The 25,440-nt window shown below is 40.8% G+C and overlaps 1 protein-coding gene across 7 annotated transcripts in view; it reads right to left on the bottom strand.

Moving 5' to 3' along the window:
* Nucleotides 1–13,432: 13,432 nt before the first annotated feature.
* The window catches only part of SH3KBP1 (SH3 domain containing kinase binding protein 1), a 212,791-nt gene continuing 200,783 nt past the window's right edge, over nt 13,433–25,440 (bottom strand). For 6 of the 7 annotated variants that reach the window (XM_071430424.1, XM_071430425.1, XM_071430426.1 and 3 more), the window contains 5 exons: nt 21,893–22,002; nt 20,508–20,633; nt 17,306–17,577; nt 15,857–15,920; nt 13,433–14,509 (listed from right to left, as the gene is read on the bottom strand). In XM_071430424.1, coding sequence (XP_071286525.1) covers nt 14,468–14,509; nt 15,857–15,920; nt 17,306–17,577; nt 20,508–20,633; nt 21,893–22,002 — 614 coding nt within the window. In that variant the 3' untranslated portion in view covers nt 13,433–14,467. Of the gene's footprint in view, nt 14,510–15,856; nt 15,921–16,461; nt 16,683–17,305; nt 17,578–20,507; nt 20,634–21,892; nt 22,003–25,440 lie in introns of all 7 variants that reach the window. The other variant, XR_011679706.1, reaches the window with a different exon arrangement.

Below are 25,440 nucleotides of genomic sequence, written 5' to 3'. Positions count from 1 at the left end.
AGCGGCGTCGAGGGCTGAGGGGAGCGGGGGCTGCCGGCAGGTGCTCAGGCGGGGCCGCGTCCCATAGCGAGCAGCCGGGCAAACCCCCGGTGAGGCGGCTCCCTCCCTCCCTCCTCGTTCCGGCCCCTCTGCCCGCGCTTCTCTTCGCTCCCGGGCGGACGGGCACGGAGACGGGACGGGGCGCGTTGAAGGCGGCCGGCACGGAGCGGGGCTCGGCTCAGCTGGGCACCGCCCTCCCCGAACGAGACAGCCCGGGCAGCCCAGCGCGGAGTCCGGCTCCACCCCGCCGTGCCTTCCCGGGACAATACGCCCGCTCCCGTCCGCGACCTCGGCGGCTCTGAGAGGGAGCGGCGCCGTCGGGCCGATCGCGCCCCGTTTATCTCCTGCCCTGCCCGCCCCTCGCCGGCAGCAGCGCCCCCGCGCACCGCCCGCGGAGCGAAGGCAGCTGCTGCCCGTTTGTCTTCCCTCTGCTCCATCGCAACTTCTCCCCTGCTGAATCCCCCATCCAGTTGTTTACACGACTTTGACCGCATTTAGACTGTGTCAGAAGTTTGGGTAATAGTTCATCCTTAACTTCCTTCTCTTTTCTTAATTATCTCCCACGATCATGACAAAATCAGCTTCTCGTAACTCTGTGGCAATTCCTGGGTTCTTTATAAGAACAAAATTATTTTTTGTTTTCTAACCCGTTTTTCTTATTAGCTACACTGGTGATGGCAGCCTGGGGTTCGGCACTGCTACTGGTCCAGGTACTGGTGCATGTGCCCGGATAACTTAATATCTCAGCCTTGTACTCCAGCTGTCAAAAGTCACCCTACAGAGACCACAAGCAACTGGTGATCAAGGGAACAGTGGAAAAGCACAGTCCTCCTGCAAATTTGTGATTGAAGTAGTAAACCTATCTGGAACGTTTTTCATTTTATTTTCCTCTCATGGTGACAGATGAGGTTTTAGACAAAGAGTATCTTCACCTTTTGCTGCAGTGTGAAGACTATGTGGCAGTCAGAGAGACAATGATTTTACCCCATGCTATAATCATGGAAACTGAGAACTGTTGAGGTCGGAAAAGACCTCTAACACCGTGGAGTCCAACTGTTAACCCAGTACCACCATGTTCAGCACTGAACCATAGCCCCAAGTGCCACACCCACGCCTGAACACCTCCAGGGATGGTGACTCAACTACTACCCTGGGCAGCCTATTACAATGCCTCACCATCCTTTCAATGAAGTTATACAACAAAAGCAACAATCAAAGGCTTACAGCATGGTATTTCCTCTCAAGGTGTCTGTCAGTTTGGGATTAGAATAGATTTACTTATAGAATATGAGAAATGCATAGGCTTAAGTTTAATTGTAACTTGCTTACGACTTAGCACGAATAGGCCCTGCACAAAACACTCTTGGTGAACTTGAAATGAGCTCCCTTTGTCAGCATGGCTGGCTCAGCAGGGGAGGAAACAGAGAAAGACCAGACACTTCCAGATGAGGGCCGAGACCTCGGTACCCAGTAACACAAAGGAGGGTCCCAAGGCTGCACCAAGCTGCAAAATAAGAGCAGTTAATGGGCTGTCCATGTGGACATGGATAAAGAATCCAGTGAGGTGTTGGAAGATCCTGGACCATAAATTTCTGTTGGATCAAGAGACATACATAGGGCACATGAAGATCTTGTGCACAGACTGTGAGGGTGTGAAGGCATGGGGATTTCTTTATTCAGAGTCCCTGTCCAGCAGCTTAAGCAAAAATAAACCAAGTCTGCCCCAAACCCAGGGTCTGATCTCTGTGACACCAGGGATTGTTAATAAGAATTGCAGTAGCCAGTATTTCTAAGAAACAGTCCAACGTGAGGATAGCACAGTGCTGTACAGTATTCATGTTTGCTCAGTGGCTTATAAGGATTTTAGAGAGAATGTGGATAAATAATTTAACAAGCAAACCTATTTCTCATTTTGAAAAGTTTGGGGCAAATAAACCTTTGAACTTGGTCCACAGGTTGGGGATGTGTGTGTACTTTTTTGACAGAAGCACCAGAATATGAGACTTTGGAGGAATGACATGGCCATCAGAGATCCCCCCCATTCCTGGCAGCTTTCCTCTTTAGGCAGGAGTGAGCTATTGTATGACACACCAGGTCTATTAGCCTTGATCCAGTAATGCACCACTTACCTGATATAACAGGAGAAAAATCGAAGTCTGCATTTAGAAGATAGTCAGTGTGCACATTGAGCCTTCCATCAATAAAAAGCCTTCCATCAATAAAAAGCACTAGCACATAAGTTTATGATCCTCCCCAACACCAATCCTACTTTGTACTTTTTGAATTATAAAAAAGTTTGTTTGAACAGCTGCTACTAAAAACTGGAAAGTACAGTGCTGTCAAAGTTAAGGGGTTATTTGCACAGGAAAGCTGTTCTCTTCTTCAAGAACATTCTTGGGCTTTTGGCAACTAACATGCAAAAAACCCAAATTGCAATTAAATATGTTTAGAACAATATATGCATGGTGTGGTGGCTTCTGTAATCTTGAAAATTGTTTTAGTGACAATTTTCAACAAATAGGCTGGGATTGCTTAGTGGGATGCCACTGAGGCATAGTAAGTAAGCCTTTTGTGCCTTCCAGAGGTTATAAAAATTTAGGTTGTTCTAGGTCTAAGACATGTCTTCAGGTTTCATTTAGCAGTTTTTATTATTTGTTACTTCTTTAAATTACTTGTCTGTCTCTTTGTCTTGAAACAGAGTGATAGTTTCTTAGTAGATATTTTACATGATGATAAATAAGAAAAGGGTATTTCCCCCTTTTCCTAATTTTATTTGTCTTTCAAATAATATCCTCACTATTCCTTGGACATGTTTCCTAATAATCTATCATTGATTTTCAGTAGTTTAACCTGGTGCAACTTGTTCAGAGTTTGTATGCTTTCTTTCAAGCTAGAAACAAGGACCATTTTTAAATGAAGAAGCTTCATTTTACAGGCTGTGACTGTCATGAGAAACTGTGGCTCAGTGCCTGACATTTCCAGTGAGCAACAGTATCTTCAGATCTTGCAAGTCACCTGAGTAAGAATAAATAGGAGATCAGACTTAGGGGTATTTGAACTGTTTCTGTGCAAATCAAAAAGTGTAAAATGTAGAAGGAAAAAAAACTGAGTCACTCTTTCACTCTTTTTGGAAAAGTGTCCAAGAATGAGGTTATAGAAAGAGCCACTCTCCCCCTGGAGTTGCCTATTTAAAAGTCCAGGACAAAAGTTAATATTCAGCTTCTATATCACTTTCCAAGACTTTCTGCCTTTACATAGAACCCAGCTTAAAAAAACCAAGCCCAGTTTGTGAAGTCAACATTTGCTCTTGTACAGAACTATAAAGATGATGGTACAATTTTCTCAGTCAGCACTTTGCACCTGTCAAATCCACTTAGTGCAGAATATTAATTACCACTTCTGCAAAGAAAATAGATGTCCTTGAAACCACCTTTTTTTTTTTTCATTTTGCAAATCCCTGAGTAGCATAACTGAGCTAAGGGAAGTGATTCCTTCCTTTTTTTTTTTTTTCCAGGGCTAAAAACTTTCAGTTCAAACTGTAAAGGTATATAAATTTCAAACTGTAAATTTATATAAAGTTTGACTCCACAGGCAAATATGCCACCTTTTCCCTAATGCATATACAGCTACAGCCTCCCTTTTTTTAAAAAAAGAAAGCATAGACTAGAACAATCATAAAGGTTAGTCTGCAATTTCATTGTTCTCTGACATTTTCACCTATAAAGAAGCTCCTCCCATTCTATGCAGTGTAAGGGAAAGCCAAGCTCTCTTGGCTCAGGTAAGTAGCAAATAAACCAGAAGACATCTGGGTCCATGGGGATCCTGCAGATTTGAGCTGTTCCGCTGAGGTGCAAAGCCACCTGGCCACGCCCTGGCAGTGTTTGCTGAAGGATGCTCACCAGCACAGTGTCCTGGGCATCCATCACACCTGCTGCAGAGGTGCCTGGGAGTCCACCCACAGGCACTTGGCACTGACCACCCCACTTTTGGGCACAGACATAGCCATGGGCACATCTCCCCTGCCCTTGTGTCCCAGGCAGAGAGCCACAGCTCAGGCAAGCAGCAGCATCCTGGGCAAGCCTCCCCAAGGAGCTCCATCCGGGTGACAGCTGCCTTGCATGAACATGCAGCCTAAAAGCCTGAATTCTACACCCTAGATGTGAGGTTTTTTTCCTCTATTGTGAATATCAGGCATTAGGGAAAATATTTGAATGTCCAGATTGTTTCCTGGCAAGCCAACTTTCCACAGGATAATGCAAGTTGTGGTGTTTAAACTATTCCAGACAAACATTTTGTTAATGGATCTTTTGGTGTTACTGCTGCTAGTGTGCTACTCCATTTATTTTCATTTACAGTGAGCAGATCTCCAGGTAACCCGACAGATACTGCTGTCACATGATGACAATGAAAAGAGTTGATTTCTTTACTGAACAGGATTTTTTTTCCTGAAGTATGAATCCAGAGAAAATATGTTTTAATTTTCAAAGTCATTATGTAGAAACCTTACTAGCTATTCAATAAAATTTTGTGAATTCTCCTTATGAATAATTCTCCCTAATAAACTGCTTGGATTTGTTCAAAGGTCAGATTAAAAATACTAACTCTGTATAAATGGAATCTAAGCAACAGGTATAATTATTGAAGAAAAACTTAATGAAGATGACTTAAAAATGCTATAATGCTTTAAAAGTTGACTTTGCAGAAAAGCACATCTCTTTTGCAGGGGGGTAACTGGGATGTCTCAGTCATGTGAAGTTAAAGCACCTTGGCCACCAGATCATCACTGGAACTGCATTCAAAGTTCTCAAGGATTCCTCTTGCTTTTACTTCAGTGGGCAGTGTGACACCTCACAAGCTCATTTGGCCTGATAAAGAATGAAGGCAAAGAAAGTGACTGCTGGGTGTAGGAATATAATCCCTAGCACAGCTTTCTGTTCAGACCCACTCTTTTGCACAGAGAAGCATGTTTGTTGCTCAGAGCATCTGCTCCTCAGCACCCCTTGCAAATGAAGGACAGAGTGACATCCTGTGTGACAGACAAGGTTACTCAAAGAAACTAGTCAGAGATCTTTCCCCTTCTTTGCTCTCTTCCTGCCTTGGAGAATAACAACTGTATAGATATGCCTTGTGTGCTCACATGCACACAGAGCAGTGTGATAAATTCAAAATTGACTTTGACTCCAAATTCCTAATCTTATTTTTCAGTACATCTGGCACCCTAATAAAAAAAATCTTGCTTTTGGATTTTGACTAGTTATATGTCAAGACTTTGGGAGCAGGGATGACTAAGGAATGCAAGGTAGCAGTGAAAAAAGTGTACAGGTATTCTCAATAACTTCCATAAAACCAGAATTTCAATTACAGAGGAATGCCTGCATTTGAAATAATAAAATAAACCAAACCAACAGACCACCACTAAATAACATAGCAAAGTGAAGGAATAAAAGCCCACTCAACCTTTCCTGAATCTCTGTCAAAGCAGAACTCATAATTTCTGTATGTCCGATAGCTGGCATTTCTTTCTATCAGACAGCTAGATCATATCAATGACACGAGACTTGGCCACATGCTTTTATAAAATTTGCTTAAAAGCTTTATTCTGATTTAGGTATCTATGGCTCTCTGGACTTTCTTACTCAGTTCATGAACTGAGGAACAAACAGCCAGAAGATAACTCAAGTTCTCTAAAATACAGTTTTTAACCAATTAATCAAACCGAAACCCCCTTATCTCCAGTTTACAACACATTTCAAATAACTTTTAGTTTTTGTATTTCAGATGGCAGAAAACCAAACCAGGCCCCTACTCAGGGTCCCTTGGACCCTGAAATTTCTGAACCCTTACTAAGATGACTAATGTTAGAGAAAACCTCAAGAAAACCTGGGAAATCTTTCAACTTAGGAGGATGGAGTCTTCATCTGACTGTCTATAAAATTCAGAATATTTGTATTCAAGTACTAGATGTTCATAAATAACAATATAAGCCCTAGATTTCTCCACTCATACAGCATCTTGGCATGATGTTTTCTCCTCTGCAGTTCTTTCCAATTCAGCAGGCCCTGGGGGTGAGAAATACACATTTCCCTAGGGAAAAAGAAGCAGCTGCTTACAAGCAGCAACTTCAAGAGGTCTGGTTTAAAAATTTTGCATGGGCAGAAGATTAAATATTCTTACCAGGACTGATAAGTTTTCTTGTTTTCAGCTTGATCAAAGTATCTAGACTTCTTAATGTGCCATGGCTCAGTGTTTTTCATATCATTTTAACAAAATATTGTCACTTTTAGTCATTCTCAAGTTGTTTCTCACTGAAGAAACATTCATGGTAAAAACTACCTGACAATTAATTTTTATTCCAGTCGAGCAATTGTGTCTACTGATTAATGAAAGCCCAACAAAATTGTGTCAGGAAAGACAACCTGGTTACACTCCTATTGTAAAAACAATGGAGAGGGCTAGAATATGTGGTTCATTTCTATTGACATTTAGGTGATTTTTATATTGCTGTAGATGCCAGATAAATGAGGATACATGGAGTTTAGAAGCCTGGCAAAAGCAAAGCTCTCAGTGCTGTTTGAAAATATTTTAAATATTTGTAATCACAAGGGTTTTGCTGTTACCAGTTGGGACTGTGAACAGCAAAGGAATCCTGAGGAGATGCTTTAAAGTGATAAATAAAAAACTTATCTGTTATGTTGATACTTACTTTTGTAATAGGTATTAATGAAAGTTTCATATATTTAAGCATTTAGTAAAATTTCAGTAAGAATTCTTCAGTTGCACCTGCTTTTCTCCTTGTTAAGGCAGTCAAGAAATTGCAACATTATTAAATATGAGCTTGATATGTGAAGAGAGAAATTTACCAATGTCCAAAATAGGGGCTGTTTTGTTTTCTAAAAAAGTACTATTAAGTAATTCACCTTCATGAAGTAGCAGTGTGAAAAGTCATGGGAGAAGCAGGCAGTAATATGCAGGAGCACAGCTGAGGCACCCAGCAAGACAGCAACATCAGCCTGTCTTGAAATTTCTGGCAACTATTTTCTCAGCTTGCATGATGCTCATGCTCTGAAGGTGTGAAGGCATTAGCATTGGGTCTGACTTTAATATTTGGCCATGGCTAGGTGGAGTTCTCAATACTTTTACTGGTGGAATCCAAATGTGTGTAACAGTCAGCAGTGAGGTCCTGAAGCTCTCCTGGTTCCTCAGTGAGACCTCTGTGTGATGCCAGACACTTCTGTGCTTTGTCAACTTGCATTACATTTATTCTTGGCTAGAGCAGTGTCACATGCTCGAGACCATTAAAGTTGCTGCCAAATAACATGTCACTCCTGGACAGTTAGAAAATTTAATGGCCAGACACATTGTCACTCAAATGCAGTCCCTTTTTAGACATCTATCTGCCAGAATGATAGGAATCATTACAGAAAATTTTATAGTGCCATAAGCGAGACCTTCAGCCCATCACTGTGTCAAATCACATTTCTGTCAAAATGCCAAAGAGTTTCTTCCTGTACTTCACAGTAAAAAGCAAGTTAAATAATAACCTGCTTCCTGTTCTAATCCAACACACCTAGAAAACACTGAGCATTCCTGACCTTTCTGTAGGAACCAATACATTCTTTGCTAATAACCTTATAATAGAAGCACCTACCTCTTCTTTTTATTTGGGAAATTCCAAGTAATGGCTATTTGAGGGAAAGAGTTGAGTTGGTGATAGCAGTAAGATTTCTGGAAGCAGTATTAAAAGGTATCCTTTTTATTACTGCAGAGACTTTTTTCCTCTAGAAGTTTAAATCCAGTTGTAAAACTGTGAATTATTTCAGTATTGCACTGGAGAGTTCTCAGCTATTCACAGAGCAACAAAGTAGAAAATCAGGTTAGTACTTTGGCACACACAGGCTCGTAGGACAAACATCAGATACTCTTTCTTAAATCCCTGAATGGAAAGACCAACAGGTTGCAGATTTCCTTATGACACACACCCTGCTGTAGCATGAAACCAACCTGAGGAGAGTCACATTTGCTTTCTGTTTAACAGAAAGAGGCACAGCAACATCTTGGTCCAGCACATCTTGGTCCAGCCTACAAAATTACTCCAGCCAGAGCCTGCAGAAGGCAACCAGCTTACCTGAGCAGCATCAGCACTTTCATTTAGGCAGAGGCTGTGGGCTGTGTCCTTAAGTGGGCAGTTCCTCTTCTCTGTGTCACTGGGGTACTGGGACATTTCTAGAGTAGGAAGGTGTCAGATTTGGGACAAGAGGAAATTTAGAGTCTGAGATTGCTCCTTTTTATAATTATGCAGGGGAAGGCTGAGGAAGTCAGGCCTGAGTCAGAGCACACAGAAGGTGAGTGAAAATGGGGATAGGAGAATTCAGGCTCACCCCAGACTTGCACCCAGGTGGAGAGAGCACTGGTGACATCTGGGAGTTCTGAATCAGCACTTAGACTGAGTCAGCCTTCTTGAATTTAAGAGATCTCAATTAGATCAAGTCCAATATTGAAGCCTGTAGTTATTGCAGTAATGTGACATCCTTCTTGTGTTAAGAGCTCCCCAAGCAGAGGTTACAGAGCTTATTTCTGAGGTGAGCAGGTTCTTCAGGTTAGAACATCATTTTTCCATTCCCCTGAGATCAGTGACACACCAGGCACAACTGTGAAATCATGGCACAAACAACCTGCACCTCCCACAAGAAACATGCCAAACATTAATGAGTGAGCTTTCTCCAGCCAGCACTGCTTTTGCTGGGGTCTCAAAATTTACATCATGCCTCCCCCTAGCTAGCACTTTTATTTGCTAAATAGCTGCATCTGTGCTTCCAACAGTAAATTTGTCTGAGCTCAGTAGATTTGGCTCTTTGAATCCAGAGCAGCCAAATTATCTAGCAGTAGTAATTTCCATGCAGGTGCACCTTCTTTTCTACTTGCCCTGCATTAGCTATTGTTCTCTGTTTGGTGCTCTGTCTTAGGAAAAAGAGCATGGTGCACAGATTGTGTGATTGAGCTTTCTCCTTTACTTGGTGTGCCCTTTGCAATGAAAACCATCCCTAGAAGGGGGTAAACCCAGGTAATTGGTCATCCTGTGGCAGGGACAGCTGCCCAACTTAATTTTCACTAGCTGTAAGATAAGCCCAAGAAGTGCTTTCACAAAATGCCAAACTCTTCCTTGCTGTTACCCAAGGAGGTGAAGAGCAGCCTGATGGGCCCCTTTGCTAAAAGGATGTTTGCTGTTCAGTAGCTGGATGAAGGACATAGGGAAGGGTTTGTTGTACTGAGGAATATGATCTCCCATTCCAAATGAAAATGCTGGGTCTGGGCTCGGTGAAGTGAAGGGGTTTTACCAGAGACAGTTTTGAGAACAGATGTTTCTTTAATGTCCTGATATTCAAAATTGGTTTTGAAGTCTGCTCATTCTTATCTAATTTGCTTTGGCGCTCTAATTTTAAAATTTTCTCCTTCAAGAAACAGCCTATTAGATGTTTTAAGATCATACTGATAAATGCCAATTTTGTTTTCCTGTGATTATCATCAGCTATATTCTCCTGTTGCTTTTCCTACATGAAAAAAAGAAGATAATGGAGTTTGAAATCTACTTATCCAAGGGGGCCGAGAGACATTGGTAGGCCCTGCCTCTCTATTGTAACCTCTACAATGTGTCAGGACAATTATTCTCATTAATCTAGTGATTTGTCTAGAATTATACTTAATTATCTTGCTAAAATATACTAATCACTCCAGTTAGTGGGGTAAAAATTCAATTTTAAAAATTTGCATATTAAAATTTTCATCCTACACTGCTAACACATTTAAAAATATGATTTAATTTCTAATACTTTAAATGAAATTTCACTGGAGCATGAAGTCATTTTGTTAGTTCAGCTGTTTGCACTCCAGCCCCTCACCCTGTTCAATAGTGGAACTGTGAGCACTTCAAGGGGCACCTCAGCTGTATCATTGGCTCAAGAAGAGCCTAACTGAGGCAGCATAAAGAAAGTCTCTCAAGCATCTCTTCTTGAGGCTGCCTGTGGTTTACACTCACCACCTCTAAAAGTTTGTGTCTGCATTGGGTTGGAAATCTTCATTAAAAGAGAGAACAACAAACAGCAACGTGTGGAGTGGGTGCAATAACCTTTGAGTCAAAAGCAGAGAGGATGGCCCAGGGCCATTTCCTGGCTGACACAGGGCAGGCGGCACCGGGCTGGTGGCACCGGGGCTGCTCCTTCCCGGCGCACACTCAGCACCGCAGCTTCCTGCCAGCATTTAAATGATGCCTTTTGCTTCCTCGGTTGCTCTTTTCCAGGCTGGGAAGCGCTGGCACCCTCTCACCCTCAGGTGTGGTGACCTAAAGAAGTTGGTTGTTTTCCAAAGGCAGGGAATGGCTGCAGCAGGGAGGCTGCAGCTCAGGAGGAGGGAAGCAGCTGCAGGAAGCTGGGAGGGAATGGGCCGGGTCACACACAAGCAGCTGCTGATTCCTAGGCCAGCTCCAGAGTCAGCTGAGGCAAAAGGTGCCAAGCAAAATCTAAGTTCTGGCTGAAGGGTATTAATAACCATGGAGACAATTACCCAATGTTTTGTGTGGGGAATTCAGCTCCCCCTCTTCTGGCTCTTTTTAACTTATGGATTGCCATGAACAGAAGTCAATGCTTGGAGGACCCTGTCCTTGCCAAAGCCTGTGGGAATTGCTGGTGCCCAGCAGCACTGCCACCCTCACACAGTTGAAAAACCTCCTCAGTGCCAAATTGTAAAGTAGCTGTTTCTACTTTAAACAAAAATCCTGCCTGCTTTCGAACCACAGCTCTCTGTGAGAAAGGTACCATCTTTCTCACCAGCCTTCACACTTTCCTCATCAATGCACTTCTGTCCAGTTTCCAGCCCCAGGGTCCTTATTCAGAGGAGAAGCAGACACTGGAGTCCTCACCTCTTCCAGGCCCTGCAGAAACTGCTGATCATTCCTGAAAGCAGGAGCACTGCCCATCACCCCACCCAGCCATACTCTCTCCTTGGCTTGTGATGCTTGGTATTTATGGGACCCATGGACAGCAGAACCTCCAGCCACAGCCTCCTGCTCCTAAGGCAGGCCCCTGGAGCATAAACAACCCAGACAGAGGCTGAAAGTGTGCCAGTTGTGCTGTGGCATGGCCAAGGAGAGCACAGGCACACCAGACCCCTTTGGCCACACCAGCCCTGCAGCAGCAAAGCCCCGTCTGTGCCACAGGCTCCACGCACGGGATGCGCAGGGAAGCAGTCGCCCCTGCAGCCGGACAGCCTGGGACAGGGGAGCAGGGGACAGGGGGCCTGCTCACACCCCAGTCAGCTCCACAGCAAGAGGAGGGAAAGGATTCTGTATTCTCAGCAGAGCACAAACTTCCGAGGATGTTTTACAGTGCTGTCTCACCTTGTTTGGTATGTGCAAATTTCAGTCCTGTCTGTCACAGAGCATGGCGCTCATGGACATTTCATACACAAATTAACCCATAAAAATAACTGCATAGAGTTGTGTTCAGTCCTTTGACCTGTCAGCCTAACAAAAAATTCATCTGAACCTTTTGCTCATTCACAAATGAATTAATAAGAACACCACAGAAGATGAAATTTAAAATACAGTTTCGAGTATTTGCCATCTTACTTCCATGTAGAACTTTTTAAAGTTCTAAGTGCTATGATCTCACATTAAGAATTACTTGCTCCTTTTAGAATTGTAAGAACAAAAAGAGAACATAAAACTGTTTTCTTAATAACCAAAAATTTACCGAATCAAGAACTTGGATATTATCATCCAAAAGTATGAGCCTGACTTCTACACATAAACAGAAGTCTGCTACAGGAATGGTATGTGCATGTGAATGAAAAGTCATTTTACACAACTCTTCAAACAGCAAGATTTAATCATTCTCACAGCAAAATCCCTTTGTACCTCACCAGTGTTTTCTGATTTTCTTTAAATATAAAACTGAACACTTTTAAAACCAGCAGTTTATATCCACATGTTTAATGTGTATTTGATATTCTTTAGAAAGGGAAAATCCATGTCTTATGTGAAATACTTTGTATTATTATAATGAAATGCATCAAAAAGAACTTGTATTTCCACAGTGTCCTCTCCCAGAAAAAACCAACTTGCAAAGCAAAGCATTTTCACAAATACTTATTTTAACCATCTTCTACAAAGCATGGTTTTTTGGACTTCTAACTTAGATTTGTAAAATGACAAGTTATCATCTCAACAGGAGGGGGAGGAAAAAAAAGAATGTAATTATTTTTTCTTTTGGAATCTAGTTCCAAATTCAGACTTTAATTTTCAAAAGATGGAACACTTATATATATATATATTTCTGAGGCACAGCTCAGGAATCAATACTTTATTTATCACAGATACAGTAGTTTATCTCTTTCCAGGGCATTAGGAATCCAGAGCAGTTAATTCCTGGATAAATATGGCAAATGTATAACTACAAACCCAAACAGAATTCTTGCTTCTTATCCCTTCATTTCCTTCTGTTCTCCTAACTCTGCTACTTACTTTACAAAAATCATGGAAGTAATGTAGAAATCCTTATTGCTGGAAAGCTATGGCAGGACTCTCATTCTTTGTACAAAAATATTTTAATGTAGATATTTAGAAATGTTACATAGGAGCATTTCAGTGATAAAATATTTTATTAGTGTTTCTGTTTGAGTACATTGAGCTATGTATTGTGACTTTAAAAAAAATTCTCAAGTTCCACTACCCTATCTTTAAATCTCAGACACCACTGTTACAATAAAAGCAGATGCTCTGGAAGAAAAAATCATCCCCAACAGTAAGGTTCTGTACTGCCAGCTGAGACCTGTAAAGCCAGATTCGGGTATGGTGGAGTGTGTATTTTATATATTTGTGCATATCAAAAAGATTATGGGAACTCTGCCAACCATATGTGAATGTGACCAGCCAACTTCATACTGCATCTCACCCAACTCCTGGCAGGCAGGGGGGGTTCATGTTGATACAGTGTGCTGCTGGAGCCAGCTCTAGCATTTGATGGGATGGCAAGTAGATCCTTTGTGTGTGGGGTTTTGTTACTTGGAAGTATCACCAGCATCACTTTCCCACTCACTCCATGCTATGCAAAAATATCTGTTATTTAAACACTTTTTAAACTTAACAGAGATTGCTGACAAGATATGAGATAGTCTGTGGTTAGTTAAGAACATATGAAACCACAACCAGGAAAATGTGAAATTTTGAAAGAATGAAAGCAAACAGAGAAACTGAAGCAAGCATCTGGTTCAACAAAATGTCGAGAAGACAGTCCTGCTGCAAAAGAAGGACTATGAAGTGTATCAGTCTGTAAGTGTACAATATTATATAGCAAACAATACCACATCAACAGCAAATGAAACACTGTCACACAACAGAGAACCTTGTGCATGAAATAATACAACTTTTTATTCATGTTTTATAGATTACTTTTATTTATTTTTGCTTTAATAATGCATATTCTGTTCACTCTGTGCAAAATTGGGGACAGAGGTGGGTGTTTAAATCATCTAATGAAAATCAAGCTGAGATGAACATTCAGGCTGAGGGAGAGGCCTATCCAAACCAGGAAAGCTAAAAAGCCACAGCTGCTCAAGACAAAGCTGCTCTCAGCTGTGCCCTTTTGTCCTGCCAGCTGGCACAAACGTGCTCTCCTGACCAGCACTGGGAAGGTGACCTCTGCCAGACACCGGGGACAGGAGGACACCGGGGACAGGAGTTGTTGTGGTGGCTACATAGGGAGACCTGGCCTCAACTGGCTCCAGTCAGTGTGTGGCAAAGAAAGGCACAAATCATTGCAAAGACCAGACTTCTGTTGGTTTGTTTCCTTCTTGTAAATACATTACTGTACACAATGTAAGTTTGAGTTGTAGGGGATCTGGGGACAAAAAATTGCATATTTAACAGAACTTAAAACCATAACGAAAAGTAGGCTGTTCAATCTCGAAGCAAAAAAATAATCCCTTCAGCCCCAACATTAACATTCATTCCTGGCTATATGAAGTACAAACATCTTAAAATCTGTGACAAAAGACAATTAAAAACCAAAAGTCAAAATCATAAAGCTTGTAAACAGATAATCTGAAATACACTTTATTTATGGAAAAATATCATCAAAATAGTACCACTATGGACTAAACTGCCTGAGTTTTCATTTCACCTAGGATCTTGAAGTAGAGAGCCTTTAGCACAAGAAGATCAATTTCAGTCACAACTAGTGCCGCACAGCACGGCTTTGGGTAGAAATTTTGTTCTCGTTGGTATTTTTGTTGTGCTATCAAAAACTGTTGTGCTAATCCTTCAAATAAAGGGATGTTGAGGCAATTCTTAAATCATTTGGCACAAAGTTATTTTGGCTGGGGCATAAATTTGAGTCTCAGTCATGAAGAATAATGCAACATTCCACCTATCAAGTATTCACTTTGATTGAAGAGCTTTCTTTATGTCATTAACTTCCATCTAAAAACAAACAGAATAAAAAGTATTTGAGTAAAATAGATGCTTTAGCAAACTGAGGCACAGTTGGTGTCACTTGAAAAGCACGTTCCCTCTTGTCCACAGGTGTCAGCTACAGGCTTTATACCACCCTTATTTCCAGAGATTTCACGAATTGAGGTACTTCTCAACTGTATAAGATGACCATTCACAGTCTCCTCCCTCAGATCATGACAAGTACAGTCATTGAATGTACTGCAAGATCTTTCAATCTCTTTAAATTACAACTTTTACAAGCCACACAGCTCACTGCCTGGCATTACTGCAGAATGAGCACTGTGTCCAAGCACCAGCAGCTGCACTTAGAGCCAGCATGGTGGTTGCCTTCTACAAGCATCAAACCTGTGCCAAGGCATCTTAAAGGCTCTGAAGGATGTACAGCCATGCTTAAAAGGATATGGCTGAAACCATCAGCAGCCCCAGTTGTACACTTGGTCCCTCTGACAGACACTGGAAACCCTAATGCAGGGGTCCTGGATTTATCCAAACCCATCTGTTTCAACCTGTGTTCAACTGTACCATCATCAAGGCAGTCTTTAATACGTGGCCTGATAACTGTGCTACTGTATGTTTATCAGAGCACTCTGAAACTAATGCTACTTTTTTTTGTTAACTCTTATCTTCATGTAAAGCTAATAATGCCATCTTATCTAGCATCTAAACATTTGCCAGTATAAGCAACATTTGAACTGGAGTAAAAGCATTCAGCTATAAGATCATAATTTTAAACTCAATAGTGCAGGGCATAAAGATGTAAAGTTATCTCTGGATAACTCTGAATAGTCTGGCCTGATAGACTAAATCAACAGTGGCTGTTGAAAATGTTCCCTGGGTTTTATCTGAATAAATTTCAGTTTAAGCTGAACAAGAATTGTGTATTATTAGAAGCCATGTTGCTATGTGGTTGGACACAAAGTCCTTTAAGCAGCCCTGGAGCATTGACATTGAGGATCCCCAGTTCTGCTACCCTTTGCCGTGTTCCCAAGTGCTTTACAGAGAGGGAACAGTCCAGTGAAATTACCATTCAAATTTCTATCCCTAGTTTGAAGTACAGTTGCCCTATACCATAAAAATATAAAATATAACTGATACCAAACTACTTATCAAGTACATTGAATAGGAGAGTATAGCACAGCATAGATTAGAATGGAATAATTTTTATTGGAAGGGGCCTATAATGACCCTTTAGCCTGACCAAGTTAAAGCATGCTGTTAAAGTCATTGTTTAAATCACTCTCCAAACCCCTAAAAAGCAGGGGGCTAAATCAAACATCCCCAACACATCCCCAACATTAAAAATAATTCAAGTACCTGCAATCGTAGACGGATCTTCTTCTCTTCATCCAACTCAGAGAGCAACTGTTTAATCTCTTTTCTGTTAAAAGAATGCAAAAGAAGCTTGGGATGGAAATGACCACACTAGTAAAATACAGAAGATTATCTCTTGGAGGTATATTTACCCCACTTCACTAGTTTGTTTTTTCCCTCTGAACAATTGAAGTCAGCATACTCTTGTATACTCTAGGCTATAGTAGAGAGAAGTAAAACTCACTATGGGACAGTACCCCGCCCCATCCCACATGGCTAATGCCTCCTAACAGCCCTGCATCCACAGGCTTTGCTCTGGCCTAGCTGTATCAACACTGTATCAGCACCCAGTTGCCTTTTTCCATACAAAATATAGATGTATTGACTGTTGGTGGGTTATAGGAACTGATAACACAAATCCTGCCCATCCTATCACATACTTAAGCCACTTAAAATCTGTTTATGCCAGCAATACAATGTAACCTCCAACTTCATTTACAAGATTAAAAGATCCCAAATATGGATTTTCTGTTATTCTTCTTTGTTGGGAAAGGGAACATAGCTATAAGGAGCAGACATGTTCTCATGTTCCCACTGAGTGATCTCACCTTAGGACAGATACCAGTAGGTGGAAGCTGCCCTTGCAAGAAGGGCCGGGGAGACCAGAGGAGCAGGGTCAGCCTGAGAGGCGAGGCCGTGGGGCTTGCTGGCTACATCCAGCTTGAACCATGCCCTCCCGCATCTTCTCCCAAACTCCGCACACCTCTGTTCCGCCACAGGCTCTGCACGCTGCTTGCCCTTTTCTTTTTCCTGCCTGGGCTACACACAACTGACAATGTAAGTGAAGGTTTAGCTTCCAAAGCATTCAATAGTCTCAGGAACATCAAAAGTTACATGCCAGCCCCGGTTTCTCCTAAGAAATGAGCAACTTAAAGAAAAACAAAGGTGCCCAAAACTAAAATAGTAAGATTCAAGGCCATAAACACAAAGGCCTTCAGAGGACCTAGTCACAATTAAAGTATCATGAGCTTCCTGGGAAAATGTGCTAACAGTCAAATAACAAATCAATTTAATAACTTTAGGAGCTTGTAGCGATTTGTACTACAACTATAACAAATGCACCCCTTTTATTATGATCAATGCACACGAGTTCCCAGATAGTTATTGACAAATAAGCCGAAATTCACTGCTTATAGCTTGCTAGTTAACTTTTTTAACACCCCAAAAACATCTACTTGTGTCATAACACAGGAAAAAAAAGCTGGTGGATAGTGCAGGTCTTTTTTTGTGGATGTTCTCACCCCTGACTATGTTCTGTCACGTGAAAATCACTCACAAACACATATGCCAGCTGTGCAGAGTAACATCCATGAAGGCAAACTCAATCAGAAACTGCCACCACTACGCACGAACGGACCCATCTCACCTACAGCTGTGATTTGCAGCACTTACTTTTGCTGGTCTTTCATGGTTTCAATGATGGTTCTTAGCTCCCTAATTTGTGTTCTCAGCTCCTCCAGGGCAGTCTGACCTTGGCTCAAGTGCTCAGTCTTTGGCTTTCCTTCAGTACCAAACAGGGATGGGGAATTTGACCTGTGGCCTGTTGTTCCCATAGCAATTGAGTGAAATCCAGGTGATGGTGAAGGGGATAGTGATGGTTGTACATTACTGCCACTAGCCAGACCTCCTGGTTTTGGAGGCAAGGAAGTTTTGTTATCAGACACCTGCAACAAAAATAATAACATTTAATGTCTGCAGAAAGATTTCTGAAAATCAAACCTCTAACCAATGCTAAGTATTTAGCCGCTCTCCGGTAATGCTGAAATTCCAACAGTCAAACATGGACAGTCTTGGCAAAAGCATGATAAATATAGTGATTAGTCATCATCTTTGTATGTGTCCTTCAGAGGGGGTCTAGTTGTGATGCAAAAGTTCAGCAACAGCATTTCCAAGATCTCAGACCTAGCAGTGAATTAAACCAGGGACAGATGCTCAGTGTTTGTCTCAGATGTTTGTGAGAATATATCTCCATCCATGGATGTCTCCCACAGAGCACAAAACCACGTGGCCAAGAATCCAAGTGATATTTTTTGTAAATTAAATTAATAATTTTCCACCAACTATTGAATGAATCTTCCAAGTTTTTTCAAAAATTAAAAAATGTATTACATGTTCCCCCCTAGCATTATGAAAGTAGAAAAATATTCATTAGATTCACTTGTTGTTATGACATATATAGAAAAAAAATCCCATGGCTTCAAAATGATATTGATAATAAATAAATGTAGTATAGTGTCCTCTGTTAATCAAAGCTTCCATGAATCCTCATAACTACCAATAGCTCTTTATTCCTCCAGGAACTTGACAGAAAAACACACCATTAACCTATAACCCTGGATTCATGCAGTTAGCTAAAAAGGATTCAATGCTTCTTAACTGTGACCCAGTGCTCTACTTATTAGACAAGCCTCGACTGATATATGCTGCATAAAGTAATATATGCATATAATGTAATATAATGTGATACAAAATTTTATACTTATTAGACAATTAAAAAATCTGCAGTTTACCAGCCATACATGACCATCTACTTCACTGCATGCAGAGAGCAGTGTCCAAGTACAGGTATCACAATGGCAAGTGAAGGGAATCTTTGCACTGTTATTTGGCAGTCCTGTGTGTGCTTTACATGGCAGCTACCAGGCATGTTTGAAAATCTGATTTGGACAAGAGTAAGAAAAAGCTCTAGGCAACCTTCCAACTCTCTTTGAAAAAGAGATATTGAAGTTGAAAGGTAAATAGGGCAAAATACTGAGAATAAATGGTATGGAAATGGAAGGAGACACTGAGAGAAAAGTTAGTGATGAGATGAAAATCGGGAAAAGTTATGATGGGGAGAGAAGAGCAGGATCCACCAAGCTGTGCAAAAAACAGTCTTCCCTATTTTACTGTTGTAATGTTAGGTTATACAATCATGATTGAGCACAGAACCTGGTCTGGGAAAACACTGAATTCAAGTGTTCTTCACAAACCCAAGTCTGACCATAAATATTAAAAAAATGGTATTATAATCACAAGAAAGCTGAATCACTCTTGTGCCTTGAAAACTTGACTCAATAATCTGAATAGTATTCTTTTAACATTTTATCAAGTATTTTGTGTATCTGGGTTGGAAGGGACCTTAAAGGTCACCCAGTTCCAATCTCCCTGCCAAGAAAATGGGCACCTTTCACTAGACCAGGTGCTCCATATCCCAGCCTGGTCTTAAACATTTCCAGGAGTGGGGCATACACAACTTTGCTGTTTTGGCATCTATTCCAGTGCCTTGCCAACCTCACAGAAAAGAATTTTTTTCCTAATATCTAATCTAAACCTATCCTCTTTCAGTTTGAAACCATTCCATCATCCTTTCCTATCACTCCATGCTCTTGTAAATAGTCCCTCTCCATTTTTCTTGTCAGCTCACTTCAGGTACTGGAAGTGAGCTGACACACAATTAGGTCATCTCAAAACCTCTCCTTTTCCAAGCTGAACAAACCCAGTTCTCTCAGCCTTTCCTCATAGGAGAGGTGCTCCATCCCTCTGATCATCTCAGTGGCCTCCTCTGGACTTGCTCCAACAGGTCCATGTCCTTCCTGTGCTGGACACCCCAGAGCTGGATGTAGAACTCCAGATGGGGTCGCACCAGAGCAGAGTGGGGTGTGAGAAATATGTAACAATAAACAGATCTTTCATGGATAATAATCTCATATTTCACTAGGTGCAAGTTTCCTTTGGACTGAAAATAAATTTCAGGCTGAGTTCAAATCTGGAGCAGGCAAGCAAGGCACAACTGGAGTCATTGATCTGAGCATCTTACTCCAGAGCTTAACTGGCTATCAACATTAAAGCGTCAAGTAGCTGTTTTCTAATAGCAGCCATCTCATTTTACAGGAACAACATCTACAGTGCTGTCATATAACTCAGAAATGTTAGCCCAGCAGTATTCCTTGGTGCAAGTGCTCCCAGAAGAGGGAGCTACATAGCAAAACATTATCCTTATAACTTGATCACAGAAGTGCACGACTTCATCTTTCAAATACTTGTTAAACTATTAGAATGTAGTATTTTTATTATTAAAGGTATTCTTATATGCTAAAAAAGAGTTCCAACCTTTAAAGCCTGACCTACACACTCCTTTTGTAATATTGATTGTGCTATAGTAGTCTACCAATATACAGTAAGAATGGCACAAGCCTATAAAATGAATACAATTATACCAGTATAAAAAGTGATTATTTTTGCAAATTTAAATTAAAATTTAAATATTTTCTCTGCTCACAGACTCTTCTAATGTAAACTCAATTTAAAGTTGCAAAAAGACAGGGTCTTTGTTTCTAAAATTTATTTCCCAGCTTCTGTGATTCTGTAAAATGCATTTACACAAGAAGTACTTTTTTCACAGTATGGTTATTTGACACATTTTAACTGTGCAATTCACTTTAGACCTGCCTTTCAAGCACAGAACACTCTTTAGTAACCTTTATCATTTTTAGCTTCTTTAAGTGGGCAGTTACCAGGTGACTGATGAATTAAATTTTAAATATTTCAGTACTGCTTTAAAAAAAGAAGATGCATGTGATAAGGTTAAGCAGAGGCATTCCAATTAACTTACTTGTGATATTGTAACAGTTCTTGATTTCCTTGACACTTCAAGAGTTTTGTGAGTAATGGAAACATGTTCTTCCTTCTCATCTTCAGGACTTGGTGAGTCAAAGAAATCAGGGCTTGAAAGGGATGACTGTATAGACAAACACCACAAAAGAAGAAAAAAAAGCACAGATATTTTTATTGTACAAGAACTTCTTTAGCTATCATTTTCTAAGTAACAATGCTTAAAATAAGGACTCTTTGTCCCCCTACTCCCCCTTTTTTGCACCTTATTTTCAAAGCTAGACTGCTTTCAAAGCATTCAAGAAATAAGGTATGTTTATGAGCTGAATTCAGCATCAATTTACAGCTTTGCACTGCATGATATCACAAGATGCAAGCAGGCAGGACGCTGAGTGCTGTGCCCTGGGGATGCCAGCTCTGTCCCTGCGGTGGCTCTGCCCTGGCTCTGCTCAGAGCAGGTCGGACCCTGCTGCTCCCCAGAGGCCCCAGCCACTGCCAGGGCACGGTGCTGGCACTGCCTTGGGCACAGCCTCTTGGCAAAGGCACAAAAAGGGAAGGTTCCTTCCACCCCTTGATCCTTTCCTCATAGATGTGACAGGGGAAGGAGAACTTCTATACTGCTTTTACATATTTCTCTACTTATGACAGCAGTCAACTTTGAAAGCATTCTCTTTTTTGAGTTCTATTAGTGTCGCAATAATCCTTTCTGCTTCCTTCCACTTTGTTTTTCTTCAGCAACACGGACCCAGGTAACCATCAGTAGTTGCTCTCATTCTGATATTCCAGAACACAAAAAGCATGGAAACAAACAGACCCCAAACCCCAGAGAAGAAGAAATTGAAAAGCTAAGCAGTGGTTTCCAAAGTACTGTTTATGAGACCAACTTGTCTAAAGATAGATATTAGAGAGTGAAATTTAAATCACCCTTGTATTTAGAACTGTGACCTTAATGAGAAGAAACACATGATAGCTCAAGGAGGGCTGTTGAACAGTGAATGGTCCATTTGTCCTCAAAATCTGGTAAACATCTCCAAGAAACCAAGAGAAATGCTTCTTTTGGGAAACATTTTCAAAATCCTCAATATTTCACACATATTAGTCTACTCCAAAGATTTTTATAAGGGATTTTTCTGGGCTCAGTCATGTCTGGCAAATAAGGGGGTATAAACCTTAGAAGGAAGGGAATGTTTTAAACATCAGTATTCAAAACACTGGCAGCCTTTTGACAGTAATTTTCCCGATCTGCATCTCTCTGCCTCATTGTACGTGTGAAGGAATGGCTGGGTAAAAGTAGTAAAAACATCAAGGAACACAAGTAAGAGGGGGGGAAAATTCAGAAAAAGTATTTTTAAAAATAGTTTTTAAAGAAAAGGAAAATTAACTTACAGATGTGAGAGACTGGGAGGGTGGTCGCCTGCCAGTAGCTTTTGGTCTGGTTGTAGTTGGATGATTAAGCTTCTCAGCAATTGGTATTACAGAATCAAAACCTTCCAAGTCTTAAAAATAAAATAGAATTGATTTGGTTTTCTGGCAATTGTCTTCAAAGGGAAAGAATCACATTTTTTTCTAATTTCAAAGAAATGAAATCCCATTTTCCCCACTGTGTCACAGTGTTCTGCACATATTTAGCCACCATGATGGCACTGAAAAAACCTGGAAGTCAAAGGCAGCTGTAATCCAGTCACCCTTGCCAAGAACAATTACCCTTCCATCTCAAACACAATAAAGCAGAGGGGGAACGTGTAGAGGAGCCTTTGGCTTTGTTTTCAGCATAGTGAAAGCTAAATGACATCATGGGTTCTACGGCATGGAATAAACAGTTTCAAAATTTCCATCTGGCTACTGAAGGGGTTAGTAATTTTTTTTTTTCCTGAATAACTGGAGACATAAGACTTTGCACAGATTGTCTCAGGAACTGTACTGTCAGCTCTGCATTGCAGTAATTGCTCAGGAGAATGCAGAATGAGAATGATCAAGCTGGAAGTGATCTGCAGGTTCCTGGACACCTGCAGCTGGAGGCACCATGGTTTCCAGTAACTGCAGGTGAAAGGACTATCTCCCTCCAGTAGCCCAGAGGCTATGGTAAGTAAAAGCTCTAATAGGCTCCTGAAGCTGTACAGAGTCCAGGGAAAGCAGCTCTGCTTGAATGCTGTACCAACATCTCCATGGCCAGTGAAAAGCTCTGGGGAAGTGTTTACTGAATCCAGCCACAGGGTAGCATGTTTACGTGAAAGAAAGATGTGGAGGCTCAAGGAATACCACAGCTCATGATCACATGGATAAATCAAATGGCTTAATACCATTCATCTATTTTTATGGGTTGTATCAGTTTCACTCACCTTCATTTCAAAATGCCCTACAGCATATGTTGAGCAGGAAGAAGTCAGAAAACACACAAGAGGTACTTTAGACAAGATAAATCAAAATTCTTCAAAATTACTTTCAGATATGAATCAAATATAGGAATGATATTCATTATTCAGAGACTATTTTTCATTACACACATGTAGGAAAAAATAGCTTTTAACTTAATAGTTCTATATACTAGGCACCTAATTTTCCAAATATTGCAGAACAATAAATCCCTGAAGATCCAGTTTTGTTGTCATATTACAACCAGCCATTGTACAAAATTATGCAATGGAAAAACAAGCAAATTAATGGGCCTGTGCAATAAACTCTATGCACTGAAAGACATTTAAATTGATTCCAAGTACTCGTGATTTGTCAGCTAGAAAGTAAATGGGATTGTAGCTTCCTTATTCAGCAATATCCTTCCATCTCCAAGAGATAAAAAAAAAAACAGAAAAAAAAGAGAGCGCTCTCAATAGCCCTGAAATAGTCTAAGGTTATTCACCTCCAAATGCTACTCTATTTTTGGAGTGACTCTTCCTATATATAACCAGTGACCCCACTGTCCTCTACCATGTGTTTTTGTCATTGCTCTTGCTATTGACTGTTGCAGCCTGTGTGCAAAGGTAGATCACCCACCCAGTCTGTCAGGGGGATTTTGGCAATCTGAAGCCTCAATTGTACCCAACATGTCAGGTGAGGCCACAGTGCTTTAAAAGTTAAAATGAGCTAATTTTAGCAGATTGCACAAAACCTATACGGAGTACTACAGAACTTCAGGGTTTCAGGAGAGCAAAAGCAGAAGGAAAAATTTGTTTTCTGGGAAAAAAAATAGCAAGCAACTATAAAAGCTGGTTTCTATTAATATTCAGTTTTAAGCTGACCCATAAGATAGCCAAATGAGTTAAGATCACAAAGCAAATCAGTAATCAATATATTAACATATTGTCTAACTGTAATCTTTACTACTGAGTTACTTTGCTAAATGGCACAGCCAAAATGTAATGCCATCAAAAACATACACTCCCTCTAAATGGGTCACATGAGCAGAAATGGAGGCTGAAGCAATCCTTCCATTTGCCCCAGCCACTCTCTCCTGCTTTACTGTTTTTTACTATTTTTTTTTCCTGAGCAAGCTTTAATCCAGCTCATTTTTCAGTGGCATGTGCCAGGCCATGCAAACACTTGCACTGAAGGAAGGATCAGTTACCACAGGACTGATTCAAGCTGCCCAAACTGAGGGGAAGAGCAGACTTCTGCTTTGGGGGCAGGAAATTGGCAGAAGTTATTCTGCAGCCTAGGAAAGCTGAGGTGCATGACTTCCCTGTCCCCATTTTCCATTTCTTTTGTCTACACAGGAGTATGAAAGGAGATTGGAGAGATGGGAGTCGGTCTCTTATCCCAGGTAAAAAGCAACAAGAGAGGAGGAAACAGCCTCAGGTTGTGCCTTGAAGTTTAGTTAGGGGAGGTTTAGATTGGATACTAGGAAAAATGTGGTCACTGAAAGTGTGGTCAAGCATTGGAACAGGTTGCCCTGGGAAGTGGTAGAGTCAACTGCTCCTCAAGGTATTCAAAGAATGTGCAAATGTGGTGCTTAGAGAGATGGTTTAGTAGTGGACTTGGCACCACTGGGTTAATGGTTGGACTTAATTATCTCAGAGGTCTTTTCCAATTTTAAAGATTCTATCATTCTGTAAGTACCACTGTCCCTTTCTCTGCTCTTACAAAAGGTAACTACACTCAGATGGAAAACAATCAATGAAAAAATAGTGAAGTCAATTAATTCAATGTCTTTCTTTGGCTTAAATAAACTAGTAAAAAACCTAGAGTTCTATATTTGATCAGAATAAAACACTCAGGTTTAAATTGTAAAATGTATTGATAAACAGAAAATGTACAGATTTGCATCCTTGAGACCCATAAGCATTTGCAGACATAATTTGCTCCATGCATTTTATAACTACCATGAAAGATGAACATTTATGTGCAAAAGTTATATTATCAAGAAATATTGGGAATCCTACATTTTTTCCACTTCTGAATGCATTTTTGATAACTAGAAAAATAAACTAAAGCAGCCTATACCTGCACTGAATTTTAAAGAGAGTAGAACAGAGGCTATAAAGGCTCCACAGGTTGGCTCTGCTGCCAAACTAGTGAAATGACAGCCATTCAGTTGATACTCTGAATGAAATTCTATTAAAGTGAAATGGACAACACTTGGTACAACAATAAAACAGTAAATCCACTTCCAGCACTCTTATATGCCCTTTTTCCCTCCGTTTGTCCTCCTTATTTAGATGTTGTTCTTCCTCCCAAATCCACTCTGCATCTAAGGCTATCAGCACTTCCCACAATCATCACCTGTGGAGATATTCATTCAAGAAAATTCCCACCCAGTGAACTGCTAACAGAGCCACTCACAAAACTTCTGCCATGCTGTCATATATGCTGTGGAATCAGTAATTCACTTGTGCTGGTTATTTGATTATTTTTTGCTGGTGGAAAGCAAGGCTATATGGTTCTGACTATATTAAACTCACTGAGGTCATTAAATGCAGGGATTTTGATTTTAGTTTGTA

Source organism: Agelaius tricolor, unplaced genomic scaffold (assembly GCF_023055355.1).
Source record: "Agelaius tricolor isolate 1412-34295 unplaced genomic scaffold, bAgeTri1.0.p SCAF_7, whole genome shotgun sequence".
Classification (NCBI taxonomy): domain Eukaryota; kingdom Metazoa; phylum Chordata; class Aves; order Passeriformes; family Icteridae; genus Agelaius; species Agelaius tricolor.
Note: the sequence above shows the minus strand (reverse complement) of the source record. Positions and strands in the feature narration are given on the sequence as shown.